At 36.2% G+C, this 22,255-nt stretch overlaps 1 protein-coding gene across 3 annotated transcripts in view; it reads left to right on the forward strand.

Annotated features, from left to right (window-relative positions):
- The window catches only part of LOC131162031 (uncharacterized), an 82,274-nt gene that overhangs the window by 37,192 nt on the left and 22,827 nt on the right, over window positions 1–22,255 (forward strand). For all 3 annotated transcript variants that reach the window (XM_058118131.1, XM_058118130.1, XM_058118129.1), the window contains one exon: window positions 217–391. In XM_058118131.1, the coding sequence (XP_057974114.1) occupies window positions 221–391 (171 nt within the window). In that variant the 5' untranslated portion in view covers window positions 217–220. The remainder of the gene's footprint in view (window positions 1–216; window positions 392–22,255) is intronic.

Below are 22,255 nucleotides of genomic sequence, written 5' to 3' on the forward strand. Positions count from 1 at the left end.
GTGTAAATAAATTTCATTGACATGAAGAATTGATTCATGGATTGAGTTTATAGTGTGGCCTATTTGTTTATGCAAATCAAACTTTTTAAATCGTTGTAATTGTGAAATCTTTCCCCCCTGTTTTCAGATTTTCAAAACTTAGCCTGAAACTGTTTTATATACTGAGAATTTGAATTTAACAGTATAGTTTGATATGTGTGTTTCGGGATTTCTTAGAAGGATGGCATCAAATATGATTGAGAGAGCTCACCAGATGTACCGAGAGGGACGACACCATGAGGCGCTAGGGTTTTACACTGAAGCGCTTGCGATAGCAAAGATGAAGGTGCAGAAGATTGCACTTCACAGTAATAGAGCCGCTTGCTATTTGAAACTGCATGATTTCAAGAAGGTTTGATCTTGATCCATTTTATAAATATGCAAAACACACACACAAAGAACCAACAACTAATGTGTATCATGTGTTAGTGTCATAGGAATAATGTCACACTTCACACCACACCTCATTGCCGTAGTGCCCAATATAGGTAAGGATGCTTTCCAGGTTCATGTTGAAGTTTCTGTAGCAAATTCCTTTGAAACAATGTTAAAACTGCTGCCATTGTCAATAATGACTATTATGATTTGATTAAAATGAATGACCTAACTTGAAGATAGGTCTCTTCCTCTATTTATAATACAAATTAAATACATTCTAATGACAATAATACTCTTATTAACTCTAACTAATTAACATAATAGCACACTCAATAATAATACTAAAAGACATATAACCTCTGACACTCCCCCTTAAACTAGAGCATAAATGTCACATGCTCCTAGCTTGTTACCAATGAATTTAACACGAGCACCCTCCAACGCTTTGGTAAACAAATCAGCAAGCTGCATGTCCGACTTCACATAAGCAGTTGTAATGATCTTCTGCACAAGTTTCTCCTAATGAAAGTGACAATTAACTTCAATGTGCTTCGTCTGCTGATGAAATACTGGGTTGGAAGAGCAACTTGATTATCACATATCAAGTTCATGGGCTGAGAATGCGAAAACCCCAATTCTTTTCAACCATACAAGTTCATACGTAGTGTGAGCCATAACTCTATATTCTGATTCAGCACTTGACCTCGCTATCACAGTTTGTTTCTTACTCTTCCAAGAAATCAAATTACCACCAACCAAGATACAATACCCGATGGTGGATCTTCGATCGGAAAGCGATCTAGCCCAATCTGCATCTGTATATCCATAGATATAAGTGCGACCCTGATCACAATATAAAAGACCTCTCCCAGGTACACCTGGGAGAGGTCTCAAGATGTGAATTATTGCATGCTAATGACTTGCCCTCGAAGAATCTAGAAATTGACTCACAACACTTGTTTGCAAAAGATATGTTCGGTTGAGTAACTATGAGATAATTCAACTTTCGAACAAGTCTCTGGCATTGTCTAGGATTAGGTAGCAAATCAATCATATCCGACATTAACTTGTTAGGATCCATGGGTGTATCGATTGGTTTAGATCCCAACAAGCTAGTTTCATCGAACAGATCAAAAACACGCTTCCTCTTTGACACAACAATTTCGATACGAAATTTGGATAGTTTTATACTCAATAAGCATTTCAACAGTTCCAAATCTTTGGTTTGAAACATAGTTTGCAGAAAAAGTTTGAGACTCTGAATACTTTTATCATCATCAACTGTAATAAGAATATCATCCACATAAACAACAAGAATGATCCTACCCAATGAAGTATGATGATAAAACACGAAATGACCCACATCACATTGTCGAAGACCAAACTCAAGTACTGCAACACTGAAACAACCAAACCATGCTCTGGGAGACTGTTTTAAACCATATAAAACCATTTTGAGCCGACACGCTAAGCCTGACTCCTCTAAAGTAACAAACCCAAGTTGTTGCTTTATATAAACCTCCTCCTCAAGGTCACCATGCAAGAAGGCATTTTTCATATCTAGCAGATACAGAGGCCAGTGACAAGTAGTAGCTAAGGAGATGAATATGTGTACCGATGTAAGTTTGGAAGTTGGAGAGAAAGTATTAGAATAATCTTGACCATACACTTGAGTGTATCGCTTAATAACAAGACAAACCTTTAGACGAGCCACATAACCATTAGGGTTGACTCTCACAGTGTAAACCTAGCAACAACTGACCACAAACTTGTTTGGAGGAAGAGGTACCTAGTCCTAGGTACCATTTTCAATTAAAGCGCTCATCTTTTCAACCATAGTATCCCTCCGCCTAGAATGGGCTAAGGCTTTTGAAACAGATTTAGGAAGGGTAGTAGATGATAAAGCAGTAACAAAACAATAATAGGAGGGTGATAAGGAGTCATAAGAAACATTGTTGGAAATTTGTGTTTACCTTTTTGAACAGCGATAGGAGGATCAGCATCATGGGAAGTATGATCATCAGACAAGGAAACCAAAGGCATGGTAGTAGAAGTTAAAGGGGACTCTCTTCCTTGGAGCTTTTGTCGTGATACACCTTCAAATTAGGATGGTCAAGAAGATGAGAAGGACTCGAACTACATGGAGACTCGATGTAGAATCTAGAAGATTAGGCAAAGGAAGAGACTCATTGAGCTCAAAAGCGCTCAGTGACTGGGTGTAGTAAGGTGTAGACTCAAAGAAGGTAACATCGGCAGAAGCAAAGAAGCAATGTAGCACATGACTATGATAGCGATATCCCTTTTAAGTATATGAGTAGCCTAGAAGACACATTTTATAGCACGAGGATCCAACTTGTCTGCCCCAGGAGTTGTTGATGAACAATGTACACATATCCAAATATACGAGGAGGAAGAGAAAATAAAGGTGAATTAGGAAAGAGAATGGAGTATGAGATTTTTACCACTAAGAAAAGAGGATGGGGTTCTATTGATTGGATAACAAACAATAAGTACAACATCACTCCAAAACACTTTAGGTACATGCATTGATAAAGCAAGGTGCGACGTGTGAGTGATTTCAAGATGTTTATTTTTCCGCTCTGCAACCACATTTTGTTGGGGAGTGTGGGCATAGGATGATTGATGATCAATACCAAATTGAATCATATAAGTAGTGAATTGTGCATTGAAAAACTCTTTAGCATTATCACTTCGAAGTATTGGAACTGGCAAACCAAATTGAGTTTTATTTTAGAACAAAGGGTACAAAATACATGAAATAACTCAGAACGATCTTTTATTAAATATAACGAAGTCATTCTTGAATAATCATCCACAAAGGTTACCAAGTACTAGAAACCTAACTTGGACACAACCTTGCTAGGACCCCTGACATATGAATGAACTAACATAAAAGGACTTGAAGCCTGTTTATTGACTCAGGAAGCGAAAGAAACACGATGGCACTTTCCCAACTGACAACTCACAATCGAGACTAGACACAGAACTCAAACTAGGAACAAGACATTTTAACTTTTCCAATGAAGGATGACCTAGGCAACAATGAATTTGGAAAGGTGTGGCAGCAGCAGTGCTGACGGTAGATGGAGATAATGGCTCAAAGTGATAAGAGTCCACCAGCTTCACACCCTCTGCCAATCGTCTTCCTCGTTTCCAAATCTTGAATAATCACAGAATCAGAGAAGAATGTCATTGAACAATTCATAGATTTAGTAATTTTGGGAATATATATAACCTAAGGAAGAGAAATAGAAGAAGTGGAATTTACAGTCCCAATTCCCTCGACTACAATAGTGGATCTATCAGCAAGAGTAACATGAGGTAAATTTGCAGGATATTGAAGAGGGGAGAAAAAGTTAGGTATACGTGTGATATGATTAGTGACAGCGGAGTCTATTACCCAAGTACTAGGAGGAGAAGTACTGGATGACAGGCATATTGTGTGATAACCTGTTTGGGCAAGAAATGCAATGGGAAGAGAAGCTTCTTGGGATGCTTGATACTGCTGCAAATTGGAATACTCTTCCTCTGAGATAGATACAATATGTTGTCCCCCACTTGACCCCAAAGGTTAGGAGTCGGTGGTGGCTGCATTGGCTGCCCCCAAAGGTGTGAAGTTAGTGGTGGCTGCATTGGCAACAAGTGAAGGTTTGTCGTAAAGATCCCAACACTGCTCAATAGTATGACTATTCTGTCCACAATGAGTGCACTTGCAAGGAGTACCTTTGCCTCGTTCATCTCTACGACTACAACCACTCGAACTACCACGATAACTTTTGCAGTTGTTGAGAGAACTTGAATCAACCTTGTTTAACAAAGGCTGCCCTCTCAGAGCCAGATGCAAGAGTAGGAGAATGCGTGCTAAGGAAACATGAAGGACACAAGAATAAACTTTTGCAAATGATGGCAGGTTGACACTATTGAGTATATGGGATTGAATTGCCTCAAATGCAAGTCTCTAGACTTGCTAGAACATAAGGAACTGCCATCTGCTCGCTTTGCTTCTGCATCTTACAAACATCGGCAGTTTTTAGGTTGCACGACATTAAGCTCCTCATGAATACACTTCATCTCTCCCAAATAATCTGCAATACTCCTATCTCCTTGTTGTAACTGAAAGTACTCCTGGGATAAATCATACATACGTGTAATGTTACTGGAGTATAGAAGTTTGGCATAATCCCAATTCTCCTTGAATGTATACACAACCGTGCAATTTGTGGCTCCATCAAATTCCCTAAAAGGGAAACAATCAAGGCGTCTTTCTGAACCTGCACGCCTTTCGTATTCTCCACAGAAGAATTAGATTGGAGCAAGTGGTCAGATTTCCCTAATCTTGCTAAAAAAATTCGAACAGCTTTATACCATTGAACAAAGGTCTTTCCATCCAACTTTTGAGTCATTATTTGTGGCAGCGACAATCAAAACTAATTGGAACAATCACAAACTATGTGAAGCATTGTCACAACCACGGACGAGGTGAACAACTCACCGCCGGATATAGGACTGCCACATCACTCACAAATGAGCAACCACACCAAAAACAAGAAGACCAGTCAATAACAGGGACAATCTCAAACTATGTGAGCACCAAATGAATGAGAATCCATGTGGGATAATGATAAAGAAAAGGAAGAGAAGAGTTTACAAAAACTACCAAAAACAAGATTCATGAAATATGATTAGATAAGGGGGGTTGAAGTAGGTAGATGTAATCTAATAGCTATATATAAGCCAACTCTTGTGGATGTTTCGAAGAATGAATGATTCTATAATCCGATTGAATCTCATATTTGAATAGTTGGTTTACGTTTTCGATATTAGATATGAATATCTAATTTGCCCTACTACTGTGAATTTATATGGGGATTTCAATAGAAGTCCTTCCGTTTCGTGAATTAAAGGAATAAACATAGGAAATTAAAAAAAATATCGAAAATTTCAAAGAATGGTTCATAAGAAAGAAATGTAAGAACTAAAGCCGTATGAATTCACAAAGACTTCATGCGCAAAAAGAAATATTGAAGTAGTTCTAATAATTCGCCGACGGATATAGCACTGCCACAGCGCAACCACACCAAAAACAAGAAGAACAATCAATAATCGGGACAATCACAAACTATGTGAAGTACTAACACAAGCATGGATGAGGTAAACAACTCACCAATGGATGTAGCACTGCCACAGCCTCACAACTGAACATACAAATGCTGCCACAGCTCCAAAAAACTCACAAAGAAGCCTTCTCAAACTTTAAAGAAATTAACGGAATACTATGAGTGCATGGTTGAAAAAGGTTGAATTTTTGAGCAAAAAACTGGCCTAACAGCTTGATAATATAGTCTAAAGAAGGAATCAGAGCATGGCAGAGGAAAAAAAGAAAAGAAAAAAGTGGTGGGAACTTCCCTCACGTGCTGGCACGTGGGGTTGGCCCTGCTGGAATTTGGCTGGTGTGTGGGGGCGAGGGGGGTGTCCTCCGGCGATGAGATTTTGTGGGGTGGGTAGTTGGGGGGGGGGGGGGGGGTTGTGTTTATGGGTGTATGGTTGGTTTTGTGAAATAATATGGGATGGAGATGGATCTGGAAAGTGCAGCCGTGGGAATGGTGTTTTCCAGCGATGTCTAAGGGGAATAGGGTTTAATTTGGATCACGCTCTGATACCATGCTAAGATTTGATTAAAATGAATGACCTAACTTGAAGATAGGTCTCTCCCTCTATTTTTAATACAAATTAAATACATTCTAATGACAATAATACCCTTATGAACTCTCACTAATTAACATACTAACACAATAATAATAATAATACTAAAAGACATATATAACCTCAAACAATGACATTGCATGGGTATGGAATATAGTAGTCAGCAATCTATCCTCTACAAGAGCAAGTATTCTCCATACTACATTAACACATCCATTGTCACTGTTGTGTTAGCCTTCATCATTTGGATCATCTTTGTCAAACTCTGGTTCCATGAGATGTTGAGTTATCATCACATGGTGTATCATCTTGAGTGATCAACCACGTTGCTACCAGCTTTATGATGTCTAAAGGAAGGTCATTGCCTAGCGTTGGCTGATATCAACTGTTGGTTTCCCTTTAGATTGCCATTAGACCTTGTATTAGCTGCTTTGTTAAATCTAGCAGGAGAGATTGCTAGCAGTGTTTTAGAAGGTGATTTTGTGGTGCGCATCAGTTCTTTTTGGAGCTAAAACACCATGGTGCATTTGAGAAAATGGTTAGGTGCGACCAAGAGAAAAAGGTGTGCTCTTTACCCTGCGCCAACAAAGGTGCAAGCATTATATGAAGTTAATTTTAATATTTAAATGATAAATATAAAACCAAAAAAAAGGGGCGGAGCTCAAAGAGAGAGCAACCATCACTCTCCCTCTTCACTATCTGACAGATGGCCACACGCTGGCAGCTTCTCCATTAACCTTTAAGACATTCCTTTCCTCTATTTCCAGCAAGCTTCTTCAATTGACTCTTGGCAATCTCTCTGTAGTCCCTTCCTCTCTTCAATGATCTCTCTCTCATTCTCTCTCCCCAATCTACCCGATCTGCTTTTCTCTTCTATTTGCTTTGATAATCTACTTCTATGTGCTTGGACTGACTCCTCTACATCTTTGATCTGGTTTTATCTCATGTTGATAATCGCACAACCAGTGGTCAATTCTATGTCAGATGCCACTGTTGCATGTCTGATGCTGTAGAGGGTGAGCTGACTAGAGAGAGATGGGGGAATGAGGGGAGACCATGTATTTGTACTTTTTGTATTGGCTGGGACACCATGCGTGTGGTGTTGCCATTCCATGGTCAAATATAGCTTGGATAATGTGATTTTGGATTATCTGTATGCTATTTTTAAGTGATGAAGTTCATATAACAGATCATAATATTGTATAACTTATCTTAATAAAATTCATATAATTTTTATCATATATTTGATATATGTTATGTATTTTAAGTAAAAAATTAATTTCCAAAAGGCCTGTGCCCATAGTAGTCAAGCTCGTGCCTGAGGCACAAGGCACATAGGGGTGACTAGTTCTGCTCCTCAGAGGGGGTGACAGGTGCACTGAGGTGCAGTGGGGTGCTGTTGAGCATGAGGTGTGACTTGTTTGCCTTTTGTGTTTAAACCCCCTTTCCTTTTCTGGACCCTTTTACTTGGGAGATCCCAGTGAAAACTATTCACGAAAGCCTTGCCGCTGCTTGTGTTCAAAGTTTCATCTCGCAAGCTAGCAGGTTTGATCGTTTCTTGCTTGTTTTCGAAATTCCATCTCGCAAGCCCTAGCAAATTATTTAATTCTTCTTCTTCAAATCAAAAGTCATCTTTTTCGAAGACTTGAAGGCTGTTCTTATTTGAAGTTCTAGCAGGGTTCAAACTCCGAAGCTTCTTTATCTTATCTTCGACAGATTCAGGGGAGTCTTCTTCTTATTCTTGTTCGAAATTCTACTTTTCCGAGTGTTCTCTCCTTTTTTGGTGACCGATTGAGTCCAGAGGAGCTCTCAGTTTTCTTGCTGTTGGCCAGACTTGAGATACTGTTTAGTTTTATTTATTTTATTTATGATCAGCCATACTTTGGATACTATTTTTATTTATTTATTTATTGTTGGCCACTTTCTGAAATTTACAACTATAGCTGTTGTATGCTGCTGCTTCCTTATTTTCTATTTATCCTTATTTCTATGATACACAATTTAATTATTTAGCAATTGCAGCTGCTGCTTCCTAGTTCCTAGTGTGCTGCCACTGCTGCCTACTATCCACTTGAAATGGATTCTGAAGGCTCTGCAAAGAAAGATCCTGCATGGAAGTATACACATTGGGAGATGAAAAAAAATAGAAATAATGTGACTCACAATTTTTGTGGTAAAGTAACAAAGGGAGGAGTATTCTGAGCAATATAACTCTGGGCTAAACAACATATTGTTGGAGGGTTTCGAAATATAAAAGAATGCTCATGTTCGTGAGGAGATTGGGGAGTATATGTTGAAAAAAGAAACAGAGGAGGAAAATGAATTATTGCCCCGACTTTGACAACATACATCTAATGGTGAAGATGTGGAGGATGAAGTTCAGGAATTTGACTATTCATGGCAAGTGAGTGTTTAGTGGCTTAAGTCAAAGTTCCTACCAATCTTGTAGCTGGTCACCTCACACCACCTTCAAGAAACCAAAACAAAAGGGGCCTATAGAATTTTTTTTTTTTCCCTGATTCAATGGAAGTAGTTCAAGGTAGGAAAGAAGGGAAGATGAAGCAAACATCCATCAATGAGGCATGCAAGAAAGAACTAAGTCAGAAAGCAATGACAGATTTTGCTATATGGATGTATCATGCAGAAATACTATTTAAAGCTGTATGTTTGATGAGCTTTGCAGTGGCACATGAATTGGTTAAACAATATGGTCCTAGAATAAAGGTGCTTAGTTATCATGATGTTAGAGTTCCTTTCCTGAAGAAGGAAGTTAGTCAAATAAAAGAGTTGATGAAGGTCCATAAGGAGGAATGGCTGGATGCTCGATTATGTCTGATGGTTGGAGGGATTTGGTTGCTAATAAGGACACAATAAACTTCTAGGTGAACTCTCCAAGGGGATTGGTGTTCATCAAGTCTATTGATGCCTCTAATATTGTCAAGAGCGCAGACAAAATGTATAGATTACTTAATAAGATGGTAGAGGAAATAAGAGAATCAAGTGTGACTAAGTAGTGATAAATAATGCCTCAAATTATGTTGTTGCACGTAAGAACTATTTCGAAAACTAAATTCTATAATGTATATATTGTTTATTTTTAATGGCTTTACTTTTGATTTGTGAATAGGGTGATTGTTGGAAGCAAAGAGGCCACATTTATATTGGACACCTTGTGCTGCCCGTTGCCTCAATTTGATATTGTAGGATGTGAGATTACCAATTTACCTAAAAGCTTAAGCTATTAGGTTGTGGGCCAACAATGTATATCAAGATTTAACACTCCCCTCACGTGCAACTCGACAGCATGTGGAGAGATAAACACACAATAAATAAAACTCATGATAGGGAAAATAATATTTTTTAAGCGCACATAGTAAGTGCGGGCAACAAGACTAGAATCCAGGAGCTTTTGGAAACCAACTCTAATACCATGTTAGATTATTACTATACCTAAAAGTTTAAGCTATTAGGTTGTGGGCCAACAATGTATATCAAGCTTTAACAGAGGATATTGGGAAGATGCCTACAATTCATATAACTTTGAAAAGGATAATATTTTTGAATGGTTATATTTACAACCGTGTTGGTGTGGTGAGCATGGTTATATTTATAATTGTGTTGGTGTAGTCAAGGACTTAAATTTCGATTTCGATGGAAATTTCGATGGTCTCAATTTACGGAAATTTCGATGGAAATTTTGATTTTGATTTAAAGAAATTACAGAAATTTATAGTAAATGATGGAAATTTACAATAAAACTTTAGGAAATATTAGAATAGATGATTATGCTTAATATGGTATCAAAATACATTAAAAAAAATGCATATATGACAAGTTTTTAGCGTGTAGGATATTAAATTGCATATCGCGAAACAAACTATGAACTGAAGAACATTCAAATGATTATAAAGTTTTGAAGCTATTCCTTTAAAATTTAAGGCAACAAATTATCATTTAAACAACTACATTTTCAATAAAAATTATACATTTAATGATCTAATACCAGATGGACTTTCTTGGTGGCTCAAAGTCATCTCTCCTATCCTTATCATTAGGATTTTGAGATGACATATATTGTTTACAATAATCACTCCATGTCATATAATTTTCAAAATATTAAGTATAGGTGTACATGTGTTGTTCATACTCCTTTGTAGTCATCTGGTTCATGGCAGTTTTTACTCTGTCAGAAGATCTTCGTGTACTAGAATTTCTTCTTGCAGGTTCTACTTGTTGTGTATGTCCATAGGATTGTTTTGCATTTGCATACTGGTCATACTCATACCATTATTCTTGGTTTGTTTGTCCATACCCATAGGCACGTGGTTGCCAATTTCCATATTGTTGTGCCTGCTCATTTGCATATGTAGATTGTGAGGAGCTGTTCTGTGTAGATTCATAATCACCATAACTATTAGAGTCATGCTCTGTTCCTATACTCATAGATTCCATACTAAGGGAAAAGGTATCCTCTTCTATTTGATGCATCTTCCCTTTTCCTTTTCTACGACTGTACTGCCTATCAATTGGACGTGTTTCTCTTTGTGGACCCTCATCTTCTAGTTGGGAAGGACGTGTATATTTCACTCCTGGTCTGTTATCTTGCCATCCTTCATTTCCTCCATAGTCCCCACCATCACCACCTTGGCAACTGTTACCACCGGGGTTAGATCCGTCACTACCAACATCATCATCGTCATTATCATCATCACCACCAGAGAGTATAGTGGATGAAGTTCCATATCTAGACCCAAGATTCATTTGTTGTGAATCATCACTACTAGATATTACTTCTTCTACCATTACCTGATTAACATCGATGCCAAAGTCATCTTGTGCATGCTTGGCCATTTGTGGATGGGGACTTCCGTCTTGTTCATCAAGATGGGATGGCCTAATCCATTGAAATAGTGGATACTCATCCTCATCACCCAATTCAACTGATATGTCAAGAAGGTCCAAGGGATCTTGTTCAGCCACTTTGTCCATTTCGGCCTCCATATCTCTTATTCGAAGTTTCATGTTGTAATAACAAAAAACAAGCTGTTGAAGTTTGGTGTAGGCTAGTCTATTTCTTTGCTTTCTGTGAATGAGTGCAAATGTGCTCCAATTTCGTTCACAAGCTGATGAAGATGCGGTTTGTGACAAAATGCACAATGCTAGCTTTCTTAGGATTGGAGCACTTGATCCATACACCATCCACCAATCAGCTGTGCAAGATGTTTTAAGAACACAAGTTAGTACTTAGTAGATTGTACTTGAAGTTTGTAACTTTGTATTGTACATTTATATATAAATACTTACCAGGTGCCATGGTTGACCTAACCGCTTTAGCAGCTGCTTCTCCAAAGCTTCTTTTAGCATCTCTAAATAGAATAATCTAAAAAAAATATTGTTATTGAATAATTAAACATGGATTAAGACTTATTTTATTTAAATTTTATTTTAAAAATATACCTCATTTTCAATTTGATTTAGGCACGAGGAATGTGGCTTAAGGGTGTTAAAAACTTTGTGAACTGCATCAAGAAAATAAGGATCTTCCCCAACACCTTCTTTGTATTGACATTTTGGATTTAAGAAATAAGCTGTCAATCAAATAAAGTAAAATTTAAATTTGTAATAAGTATTTTGATATATGAATTTCTTGAAATTTATAAATATTTTATACCTACTGCATGAAGAGGATGTTTAAGGGTTCTTTCCCACCGGCATTGATTACTTTGAGAACCCATCTTGCACTTCTTGCACCCATTTCAATGGTCTCTTTCATCACCCTTATTGTTTCAAACACAACTCCTAATGTTGGCCACACTTTACTATCAACTATATGCAATACTTGATGTATAGGCTCATAAATGTTACAAACTTTTGCCACTCTGTCCCAAAATTGATGGTTAAGAACTGTACTTTCAATTTCTCTACCCATTTTTGTTCGACTAAGAGCATGCTTAGTCCATTCATCAAATGTGAATAGAGATTTTAAACCTACTTTTTTTTTTTTTTTTTGTGTAGGCTGTCAAGTGCAATGTAGTTTGCAGCAAATCGTGTGGCCCTTGGACGCACAATATCCCCTTGACAGTGCTCCCTCATTTTAGCAAGCAACCATTCATGATTATATATAAAATTAGTGATGTCTCCCCTGCAAGATCACTATGCTTATTACCTCTCTTTTTCTGATCTCGTTAAAAATGAGATCAATACAATGGGCGGCACAAGGAGTCCAATACAAGTTGAATTTTTTCATTAATTTTAGACCCGCTTTCTTGTAGGCACTACCATTATAGGTCATCACTTGGATAACATGTTGCTTTCCTACCTCTTGCACAACATGTTTTAATAGAGAATATATGTATTCATGGTGTTTTATTTTGTCAAAAGCATCTATTGACTTTAGAAAAATTGTGTTTCCTTTCGAGTAAACCATGAAATTTATGATGGATAATTTTGTAGGGCCTATTTATCTATCACACATTACAGTGCAACCATACGTGACCCACCTTTTCTTCACGTCTTCTACGTGGTCTTCCATTTCTTTTACCTCTAAATCAAGGTATTTTGTTCTGATTTCATAAGGTGTCGGTGGATTGACGCCCGTTCTAGCTGATTGGCAACCTTATACCATGTTTTTAAAATGAGGTGATTTTGCCTTCTCAGGTGGAACATTATCATATATAAAAAACTTTGAAATCAACCTGTTCATTTCTTCTTTTATTTTACCTCCTTTGAATAAATTTTTCAAGTTTTTTTGTTTTGCTGCTTTGACTTGTAATATTGAGAGGGCTTTAAAATATATGGCTCTATTTCTGGCTCTCTCACACTTTGAGATCGCCTCATCGGAGGTTGCGCCACACTACTACCAGCCCCTAAACTGCCTCCTTGTTGGCTACCTGCAAACCTACGAGATTGGTCTCTTTCCCATTCTGTCTGTTTTGAAACATAGAATGCTTGACGATATGCAGACCTTTCATAGGAAGAAATGTCAGGCGGGTCTGCAATATCGTCAACATTATCAACTTCATCAATTTGTTGTGGTTGCATCAAGTTCCCACGCAATTCATTTTTTATTTGATCCATTCTTTCTATTTTTTTGGACTTAGCTGTTGTTTTTCCTTCTAAAACAATTCTCATTTCCTACTTAACTTCTCGAGGTACTTTGTCGCAAAATTTTATATTATGTTGCGGGTTGTAATTTGCTAGGTGCATTTTTAATCTTGTTGCACCACGACTCTTCATTTGTATTCCGCAGTATTTGCAAATAAATCCATTCTTTACATTGGGCATCGGGTAACTATGTTCACTTGCTGGATCTTGTTTTCTTCCTTCAGACATTTTTCTAGATAATTTTACTTTCCTACAAGGTAACAATGAATCAAAAATTAGGTGTTAAATTAGTCAACAATTTTAAAATAAAATTATTTGAGATGTTTTATTATCAATATAATATTAATAAATAAGACAAACATTAAAATATTAAATTAAATTTACAAAATTTAATGATAATGTACAAAATTACTAATAAATTATAGAAATTAAATTAGTCAAATAAATGAAATAATTTAAACTATATTAAGCTAATGAGTAATTTAATTTATTTAATTACTAGGCTATAATGATTAGGTGTTAAATTACTCTAAATTTGTAAAAAAAAAAAAATTATTTGTATGTTACCCTACAATTTTAAAATAAAAATATTTAGATGCTAAATAAAGATAAATTAATAACTAAGAGAAATATTAAATTATTAAATTAAAATTACAAAATTAAAGATAATTTTTACAAAATTATTATTAAGTAATAAATTTTTAAAATGAATATATTTAAATAAATGAAATAATTTATTAATTTATACTATAATTAGACAATAATAGTAAATTATTCTAATTTTATTTAGCTACTAAATTTACTAGTTATTAACTTATTATTTACTATACTAGCAAAGTAGTAAATAGTAACATTAACTGATAAAGGGGTAAATACCATAAATGGGAGAGGAGGGCATTGCTGTAAATATATTGGGGGCAAGGGAGATTTTGAGTAAATAAAAAAACTTAAAACATGTTATTTAAAACATAAACCACAAATTGCCTTTAGTTTTCAGTCCTTTTATTTCGTGGAGTTGGCTGCTACTCTTGGAGGGAGGGGCGACAGTGAACTCTGGACTCTCGTCTCTCGTCTCTTTTCTCTCGGTTTTCTTGCTTGCAGCTCTGCAAGAGCCTCAGCAAAAAGGAAGATTGCAGGCTGGAGTTCTTGCTGTTAGCTGCGACTGCAAGTGTGTGACAACGATGGAGGTGGAGGGTGAAACCGAAGGCTAGAGGCAGAGGCTCGAAGGGTCAAAGCAGGAGGGGATTCGAAGGCTAGGGCTTTTCGGAGTTCAAACTTCGAAGGTGGAGGCAGGAGGCAGCAGAAAATTTGGAATCTAGGGTTTTTTTTTTAAGTTTGAAGATGGAAGAAGAAGAAGGTTTTGAGAGTTTGAGGTATGTATCCGAATGTTGCATGATGTTAATTTATACAAATAAATTGTGTAGTGGTAGCGGTGGAATTATAGGGTTGAATGATGGATCTGTAGAGTATCTTTGCGAGATTTTTGTTTTTCACTGTATACGCTCACGGGTTGCACAATATGCACAATCATGTGGGAATAGCAAAATAAAATTTGAGAATACTTAGAACAGCGCTGGAATTCCTCCCTCCAATTTTTTTTTTTCTACATGATTTCTAGAAAATTTCGGAAGAACAACCGAAATTTGCCTAAAGGTCGAAATTTCGGTCGAATTTTTTCAAAACCAAATCTGTCTCTCAATTTCCTTTCGAGACCCCTCAAAATTCGAAATTTCGGTTGAAATTTAAGTCCTTGGGTGTAGTGAACTTGATGCAACAATTCACAAGAGGAAAGGAGTTACTAAGGCCCGCAGTTACAAGATTTGCAACACCCTTTATCACTCTTCGTTCAATACATCTTCAAAAGAGAGAACAACATAAGGAAGATGTTTACTTATGTCTATGAGAATTGGAATATTAATAAATGGGCATAAGAGGTGGCTGGCGAAAGAGCAGCTAGTATTGTTTTGATGCCTACCCTTTGGAGTACTATTGTTTATGCCCTTAAATTGACACTGTTCATGTACTTTGTTTGGTTGATGGGGAAAATAAACATGTAATGAGATATATTTACAAAGCTATAGATAGAGCTAAGGAAGCCATAGCTAAGCCATCCAGTGAGAGAGAGGATAAATTCAAGGAGGCATTTGAAATTATTGACACAAGGTGGGGATGCTGACTTCAACCTTTCTTGTAGCTGCATACTTCTTGAACCCAAAATATTATTATTGAAGCCCTGGCATTTTGTTAGATGAAGAAATCATGTTGGGTTTGTATAATTGCATTGCAAGGTTGGTGCTATCTATTGAATTGTAAGATAAAATTTCAAATGAGGTGCTAAATTAAACAAGTGCTAAAGGCCTCTTTGGAATTGATATGGCTGTAAGACAAATGAAGACAAAGGCATTACGCGAAGTGGATACTGAGCTAGTAGATAACTTAGTAACTTTTAGTAACTTGGTCTTTACGTTATTACTTGTGTGCATTTTTTCTGCTTCTTTCTCTTTAAAATAATTTTAGCTACTTTGCTAGTAGTATTTGTATTCATTTGAAATTTATTTAATAAAAGTGGGATCGTGGATCTCATTTGGTTCTTCAGCTCCAAACTTGCCAAAGTTTGTTGTCAAAATTCTTAGCCTCGCATGTAGTGCTATTGGCTGCGAAAGAATTTTGATTATATTCCAACATGTAAGTGACTAGGGTATTGTGGATTAAAGAACATATGTTGTTACTTTTTAGAATTATTATCTACTATGTAATTTATTTTTCTTGAAGCTTCATAGCAAAAGGAGAAAGATGCTAGCCCAACAATGCTTGAATCATTTGGTGTTTGTGAAATATAATTGAACTTTGAGGCGTTGATGCAACAAGCATGATACCATTGATCCCATCCTTCTAAAGGACATTGATGATAGTAATGAGTGGTTGATTGGTAGGATGGGTGGTGATGAGGACAATGAGTGGATGTTTGAACATGATTCTTTAACATGGGGTTCTGTTGCTAGAGCTGCTGGAGTAAATGAGTCCTTGCATCACACTAGTTCAAGAATAAGTGCAAGTGCCATCATCTTCTAGATGTAGAAGAAGAGCCTAATCTAGCACCACTAGGGGCTACAACATTGGAACTTGTGGATGGCAGTGAAGAAGAAAAGAAGAAGACTAATTTGGCTACTTAAAAGTGGCGAATGTATATGCACAGGCTACTGCTCCACTGCCGTCTCCTCCTCAAAGAAAAAGAAGAAAGAAGAAGAAGAAGAAGAAGAAGAAGAAGAAGAAGAAAGAAGAAGAAGAAGAAGAAGAAGAAAAGAAGATGATGCTGATTTTGAGAAGCAAGAAGCAAGGGAAGATGAAGAAGACTGATGATGATGTTGATTTTGAGAAGCAAGAAGCAAGAAGCAAGGGAAGATCGCTTTTTGGCTACTTAAAAGTGGCAAATGTATATGCATTGGCTACTGCTCCTCCGCCGTCTCCTCATCTCCCCACTCTCGAAGACCCTCATCAACCTCCTTCCCTTTGTGCTACCGTCGTTGCTTCCTCCTTTGCTGCCAGCCTCTTCCGCCTCCTCTGTCTTAACCACCATTGTCGTATTTATAGGGAATAAATTAGGAAATTCTATTTTTAAAATCTGAAATTTCTATTTTAGTTTCTAGTAGTTTCAGTTTCCTGTTTTCTAGGCTAGAGATCTGCTGATTTGATTTGCTGATTTTGTGGTGATTTGATTTGCTGATTTTGTGGCCTTCCTATACTATTTATTTTGTAATTGTGTCTCTTGAAATTCAAAAATTCAATAAGAATGGTTATTCTTCTTCTATAAAATCCTTCATGGTATTAGAGCCTCGTGCTCTTTTCTTTTGATGATGTTGTATAAGTTGGCAACGACCCGCGCCCAAAGAAATCCTACTGGATCTTCCGAAACCATTCCACCCAATCTTCCCAAGTCTGTATTTGCTGATTACTATTCCCATAATTCAGCCCTTTATCCCAGTGTTACAAAACTCAATGGGCGTAAGAAACCATGGTGGGAGCATTGCGAAAAACCGTGGCATACGAAGCAGATGTGTTGGAAGCTTCATGATAAACTAGCAAATTGGAAGCCGAAATCCAAACATGAAAGCCACACCTACCAAGCCATTGTTGAAGAGACTCAAGAGCCTTCTCTACCAACTCGGATGCAGTCCCTTTTACCAAGGAGCAATTAGAGCCATGGTTTGAAATTGCGGTCATGAGTGACGTCGCGTAACGGTCGCGGGTCGCGGGAGACGCAGGTGTTAGGTAACGGGAAGCGGGCGTAACGGTCGTGAATTTTTTTTACGCATGCACAACCATGCCAAAATCGAAAAATAAGCATGAAATCCATTAATACATGATTTTTAATGAATTTTGAAGGCTTTGCAACCTACAAATGCTTTTTAATAGGCATTATGATTTTTATATTAATTTTAGTGCATTGTTTACAAAAAAAAGCATATTTTTTTTTATAGTTTACATTACTTTAATGAGTAAAAATATGTAGAAATGTAAGAATCAATTAATTAAAGTTGTAAAGTTACTAAAAATGAATCAATAGACTCAATACTCAATATACACATTACACATACATGAATTTTAAAAGTGATTAATATCAAATATCAATAAATAGTTGAAAATACATGAATACAATATTACAAATTTATAACATAACACATGTCACCACCAAAAACAATGACGTGGAGGGTCTTCATAATTTGCATCTGTATCTTGAAATTGGGATTGGAAATTATCTCCCCATCCTTGTGGAAATACATAGCTGAATAAACGCAAGTTTGCATCATTTCGTTGTTGCTCTTGAAAATGTATTGGTGGTGAAAATGCAACTGATATAGGGGGTGCATATTCTCCTCTTTGATCATATCTTGAATAATGTCCATAAGTTGGGGCTGAGGCTGGGGTTGGGGCTGGCTCTGAGTAGTGTGTAGAAGAAGACTCACTAGATCCTGAGATTCCTTATCCACTAGCATAAAAATGTGAGTCACGAGATGCATAATGTGGATATGCTGGATGAGATCCATATGATTGTGATGATGAACCATCTAAACCAAAGTCGCCAAAACTACGAATCACACCATATGAATCTTCAGCAGAATCACTAGGGTCACCACGAGCACTCCTTCTCTTGGGTTGTGAAGATTGGTTCCTTGGAGGAATACCTAAGTCATAATTTTTAGGCATGTCATGTAGTCCATAACGATTAGAAGGATGTATGTCCCTTACAAATGATGTCCCTGTGTCATATCCATAATTATATTCTACACCGCCGCCTCTACCACCACCACTACCACCCCCCCAACCCCAGCTCTAGCGCCACTATTACCATCATCATCACTTGGTGGGCTCAAACCAAGATTGTCATCACTTTGTACGTTCAAGGCTTGAACTTGAATCATCATGCGCGTTTATTGGTGGTTGATCACCTCCTTCTGTAGTACCACCAACCTCTTCATTTAACCAATTTGAATTGTCCTGACCGTCGAGTAGTGGTGTCTCTCTCTCCTCTAACCATTGAACTTTGAAAATGTAGTCCAAATTGATAGGATTGAAACCCTATTCAATTTCTCGTTGGCTTCTTTTCATTGTACGTCTTAAATTTAACCTCATGTTGTAATGTACGAAAACAAGTTTTTGTATTCTCATGTACTTTAATTTATTTCTTGTTTTCGTATGGATGAGGCTAAAGGTGCTCTAATTACGCTCACAGTTCGAAGCTGATGTGGTCTGGCTAAGAACTCTGATTGCTATTCTTTGAAGCTCAGAAGCACACAAGTCATAATGAATCCACCATTCGGCTGCATGAATAATTAAAAAGAGTTTTATGTCAGTATAGCGTATATTTCAAAAGTCAAATTTGAACATAAAGAGAGAAAATAGAGTCATTCATCCATTATTTAGCTATATAGCCTATATTTACCAGGATTTGTTTGTTTCACTGCCCTTTGAGCCAACAGGGTTCCAAAAGTCTCCTGCCTATCTCGATATAGCAACAACTAATAAATGATGATTTTGAAATATAATTATTTAATTAGATGTATTAATAATTATTCTTGAAAGTATCACAGAATACTAGAACAATTCATTATTCAATTTAATGGAACCAATACTTACTTGATTAATAGCCCGAATTTGAGTATCTATATCGGGTACCAACTTGGTTATCACTTTTTTAACCCCATCAATGACTTCTCTAGCAACTTCAGGTGAGAGTGGGGCACCATAAAGAAATTATGGGTTCAAAAAATATCCTACAATTAAATTTAGAAACATATTAATCAATAGTTTTATAATGCATCTATGCATAATTTAAAAGTTAAAATAATAAGAAATTGTATTTGATTTACACTTACTAGCAGCGTGCAAATCTTGTTACAACTAAAAACTCCACCAGTTGTCAATAACTTTCCAATAGTATTTGTAAAACCGGCAATCTTTTTGAATGACCAACTTTGCCCTTATCAATTGCCTCGTATATGAAGCCCATGGTTGGTTTTTCATCACCATCAACTAATTTAAGAACTTTCACTAAGGGTTCTTGCACTTTAATTATATCAGAGGCCTTTTGCCAAAACTCTTTGCCTAAGATAATTTTCTTCGAATCATATGCTGGGCCTGATTTTACCATCCCAAACCTTGAGTTTTTCCAAGCATCAGATGTAAACATTTTCCTTAATGCTTGTTTATGCCTGAGAATAGTCTCCAAAGCAATGAAGTTTGTGGCAAATCGAGTGATGGCAGGGCGAAGTAATTCTCTATTATTTGTGAATTTCTTCATGAAATTCACTGTCCATGTGTGGTTGTAAATGAATGAGGTTATTATTCTTGCATCTTCTAAGACCTTCTTCACGTTACTTTTCTTACCAATATCTTCAAGAATAAAGTCTATGCAATGAGCTGCACGTGCTATCAAATAGAGATTGGGCCTCTTCTGCATTAATAATTTTCCTCCTGCCTTCATTGCATCTTCATTATCAGTCACTACTTGGACAACATTCTCCTCTCCAATTTTTTCAACCACCTTGTCCATTAATCTTCAATGAAATTATAAATTCAATAATTACTACTATTTAATTAAAAACATGTAAGTCCATAATACTATTTGCATATACAATTAAAATTATAAAATTACCTGAAATAGTATTCAGTTGTTCTTCTTGGCACATCAGAGACATCAACTGATTTATGAAACACGGTGCTTCTATTGCAATAAACTAAAAAGTTTATAATGTGTTTTTTAGTTGGTCTTGACCAACCATCACACATAAGTGTTACACCTCTCTCCTTCCAAATTCCAGCAAAAGAAGCTATATAATTTTTCATTTCTTGATACTCTTGTTCCAAATAAATTTCAGATATCTCATAGGGTGATGGACCCTTCACCCCCTTTCCAACCTCTGCAGCAATATCAAGCATAGACTGCATAAATGGAGAGTCAGCTACATTCGCTAGAATCCGATTATAAATTAGGAATTTTCTAACTGCTTTTCCTAATTTACTTCTTAAACCTTTCAGTAACTTAGTGTTGATTTTTGGTTGTTTCGCACTCTTGCTTCTTTCTAAAATAAGATCCATTGCCTTTAGTCTAGTTTCAGGGGCATCCGGATTGATCCATTGTCGTCCACTACCTCCAGCTTCTCGACCACTATAAGATCAAGCTCCTACTCTATTGAAACCACTAGTAGCACCACTGCCAGAGCAACCTCCCTGACTCCCTCTTCATAAATATTACCCCCCTCTAGTTGTTCTTGTTCAAAATCTTTGTCTCTCTTCCCATTGTTGCTGTGATCGTTTGCTTTCTTGTCGAGTAAATCTCATACTTTCTTCTTCCAAGTCTTCTTCATTGCTCAAATTCTCAAAATCTCTTCTAATTTAGGCTTCTGCTTCTTCTTGCCTTTTTTGTTTATCTCTTTTCTTCTCAGCTTACTGTTGTAGATGTTTCATCATTTGTTCTCTTACTTGTGTGGTTACATTTGAGCATCCAGCTACTTGACCATTTTTATGTGCCAAGTGTTGTTTCAAGCGTGTAATGCCCCCTTTAATTATCTTCTCACATAACTTACACATAATAACATGTCTATTACCGTCCACTGTAGTGCCAAAATGTCATCCAATATCCTCACTAGGTAAGTTCTCATTTCCTCTATGTGCCAAGTGTTGTTTCAAGCGTGTAATGCCCCCTTTGATTATCTTCTCGCATAACTTACACATAATAACATGTCTATTACCGTCCACTGTAGTGCCAAAATATCATCCAATATCCTCACTAGGTAAGTCCTCATTTCCTCTATCACGTGACATATTGATAGACTTAATTTGATGATCTGTACACAAAACATAAAGAAAATACAAAGTTACAACCTTTCTAAAAAAATGACAGGAATGATATAATTAGTTATTTAGTAAATATTGAATAATGAGTACTAAATAGTCCTTCTAATTTTAAATACTTATGACGTAAAAATAAAATATAATATTTGATTAAAAATAATAAGTAATGTTTATTATTTTTATATTTAAATAAACAAAATTATAAAATATTAGATATTTTATTACAAAAAAATATATTCCTTTATCTTTAAAAAGATATTTTCATTATTTTTTATAACTTGATTTTATTTTCATTTATAACTATAAGAAATTAACATTGTAATTTTAAAGGTGAAAAAGACTTTTGCTACTTTCATATACATCGCAGCATCACTAATAGAGATCCATACAGTACAAATTGACTATTTAACTTTTTAACATTTTCTCAGTATATGGATTAAAATAAAAATTTTCTACAAATTCTAGTAGTAATTAGTAAAAATCAGAATTATTAATGTATTAACTATTAGGTTAAATTTTTTTTTATTAAGTTATCAATTTTTACTTTGCTTGATAACTAAAAACAAAAAATAGATCATGTAAAGATTTATTTTACTTAATTTTAAATTTAAGGTCAAAATGATGTTTTAAAACTCAAAAAATATTAATAAACAGGAAA

The sequence above is a fragment of the Malania oleifera genome, chromosome 8 (assembly GCF_029873635.1).
Source record: "Malania oleifera isolate guangnan ecotype guangnan chromosome 8, ASM2987363v1, whole genome shotgun sequence".
NCBI classification, from domain to species: Eukaryota; Viridiplantae; Streptophyta; class Magnoliopsida; order Santalales; family Ximeniaceae; genus Malania; species Malania oleifera.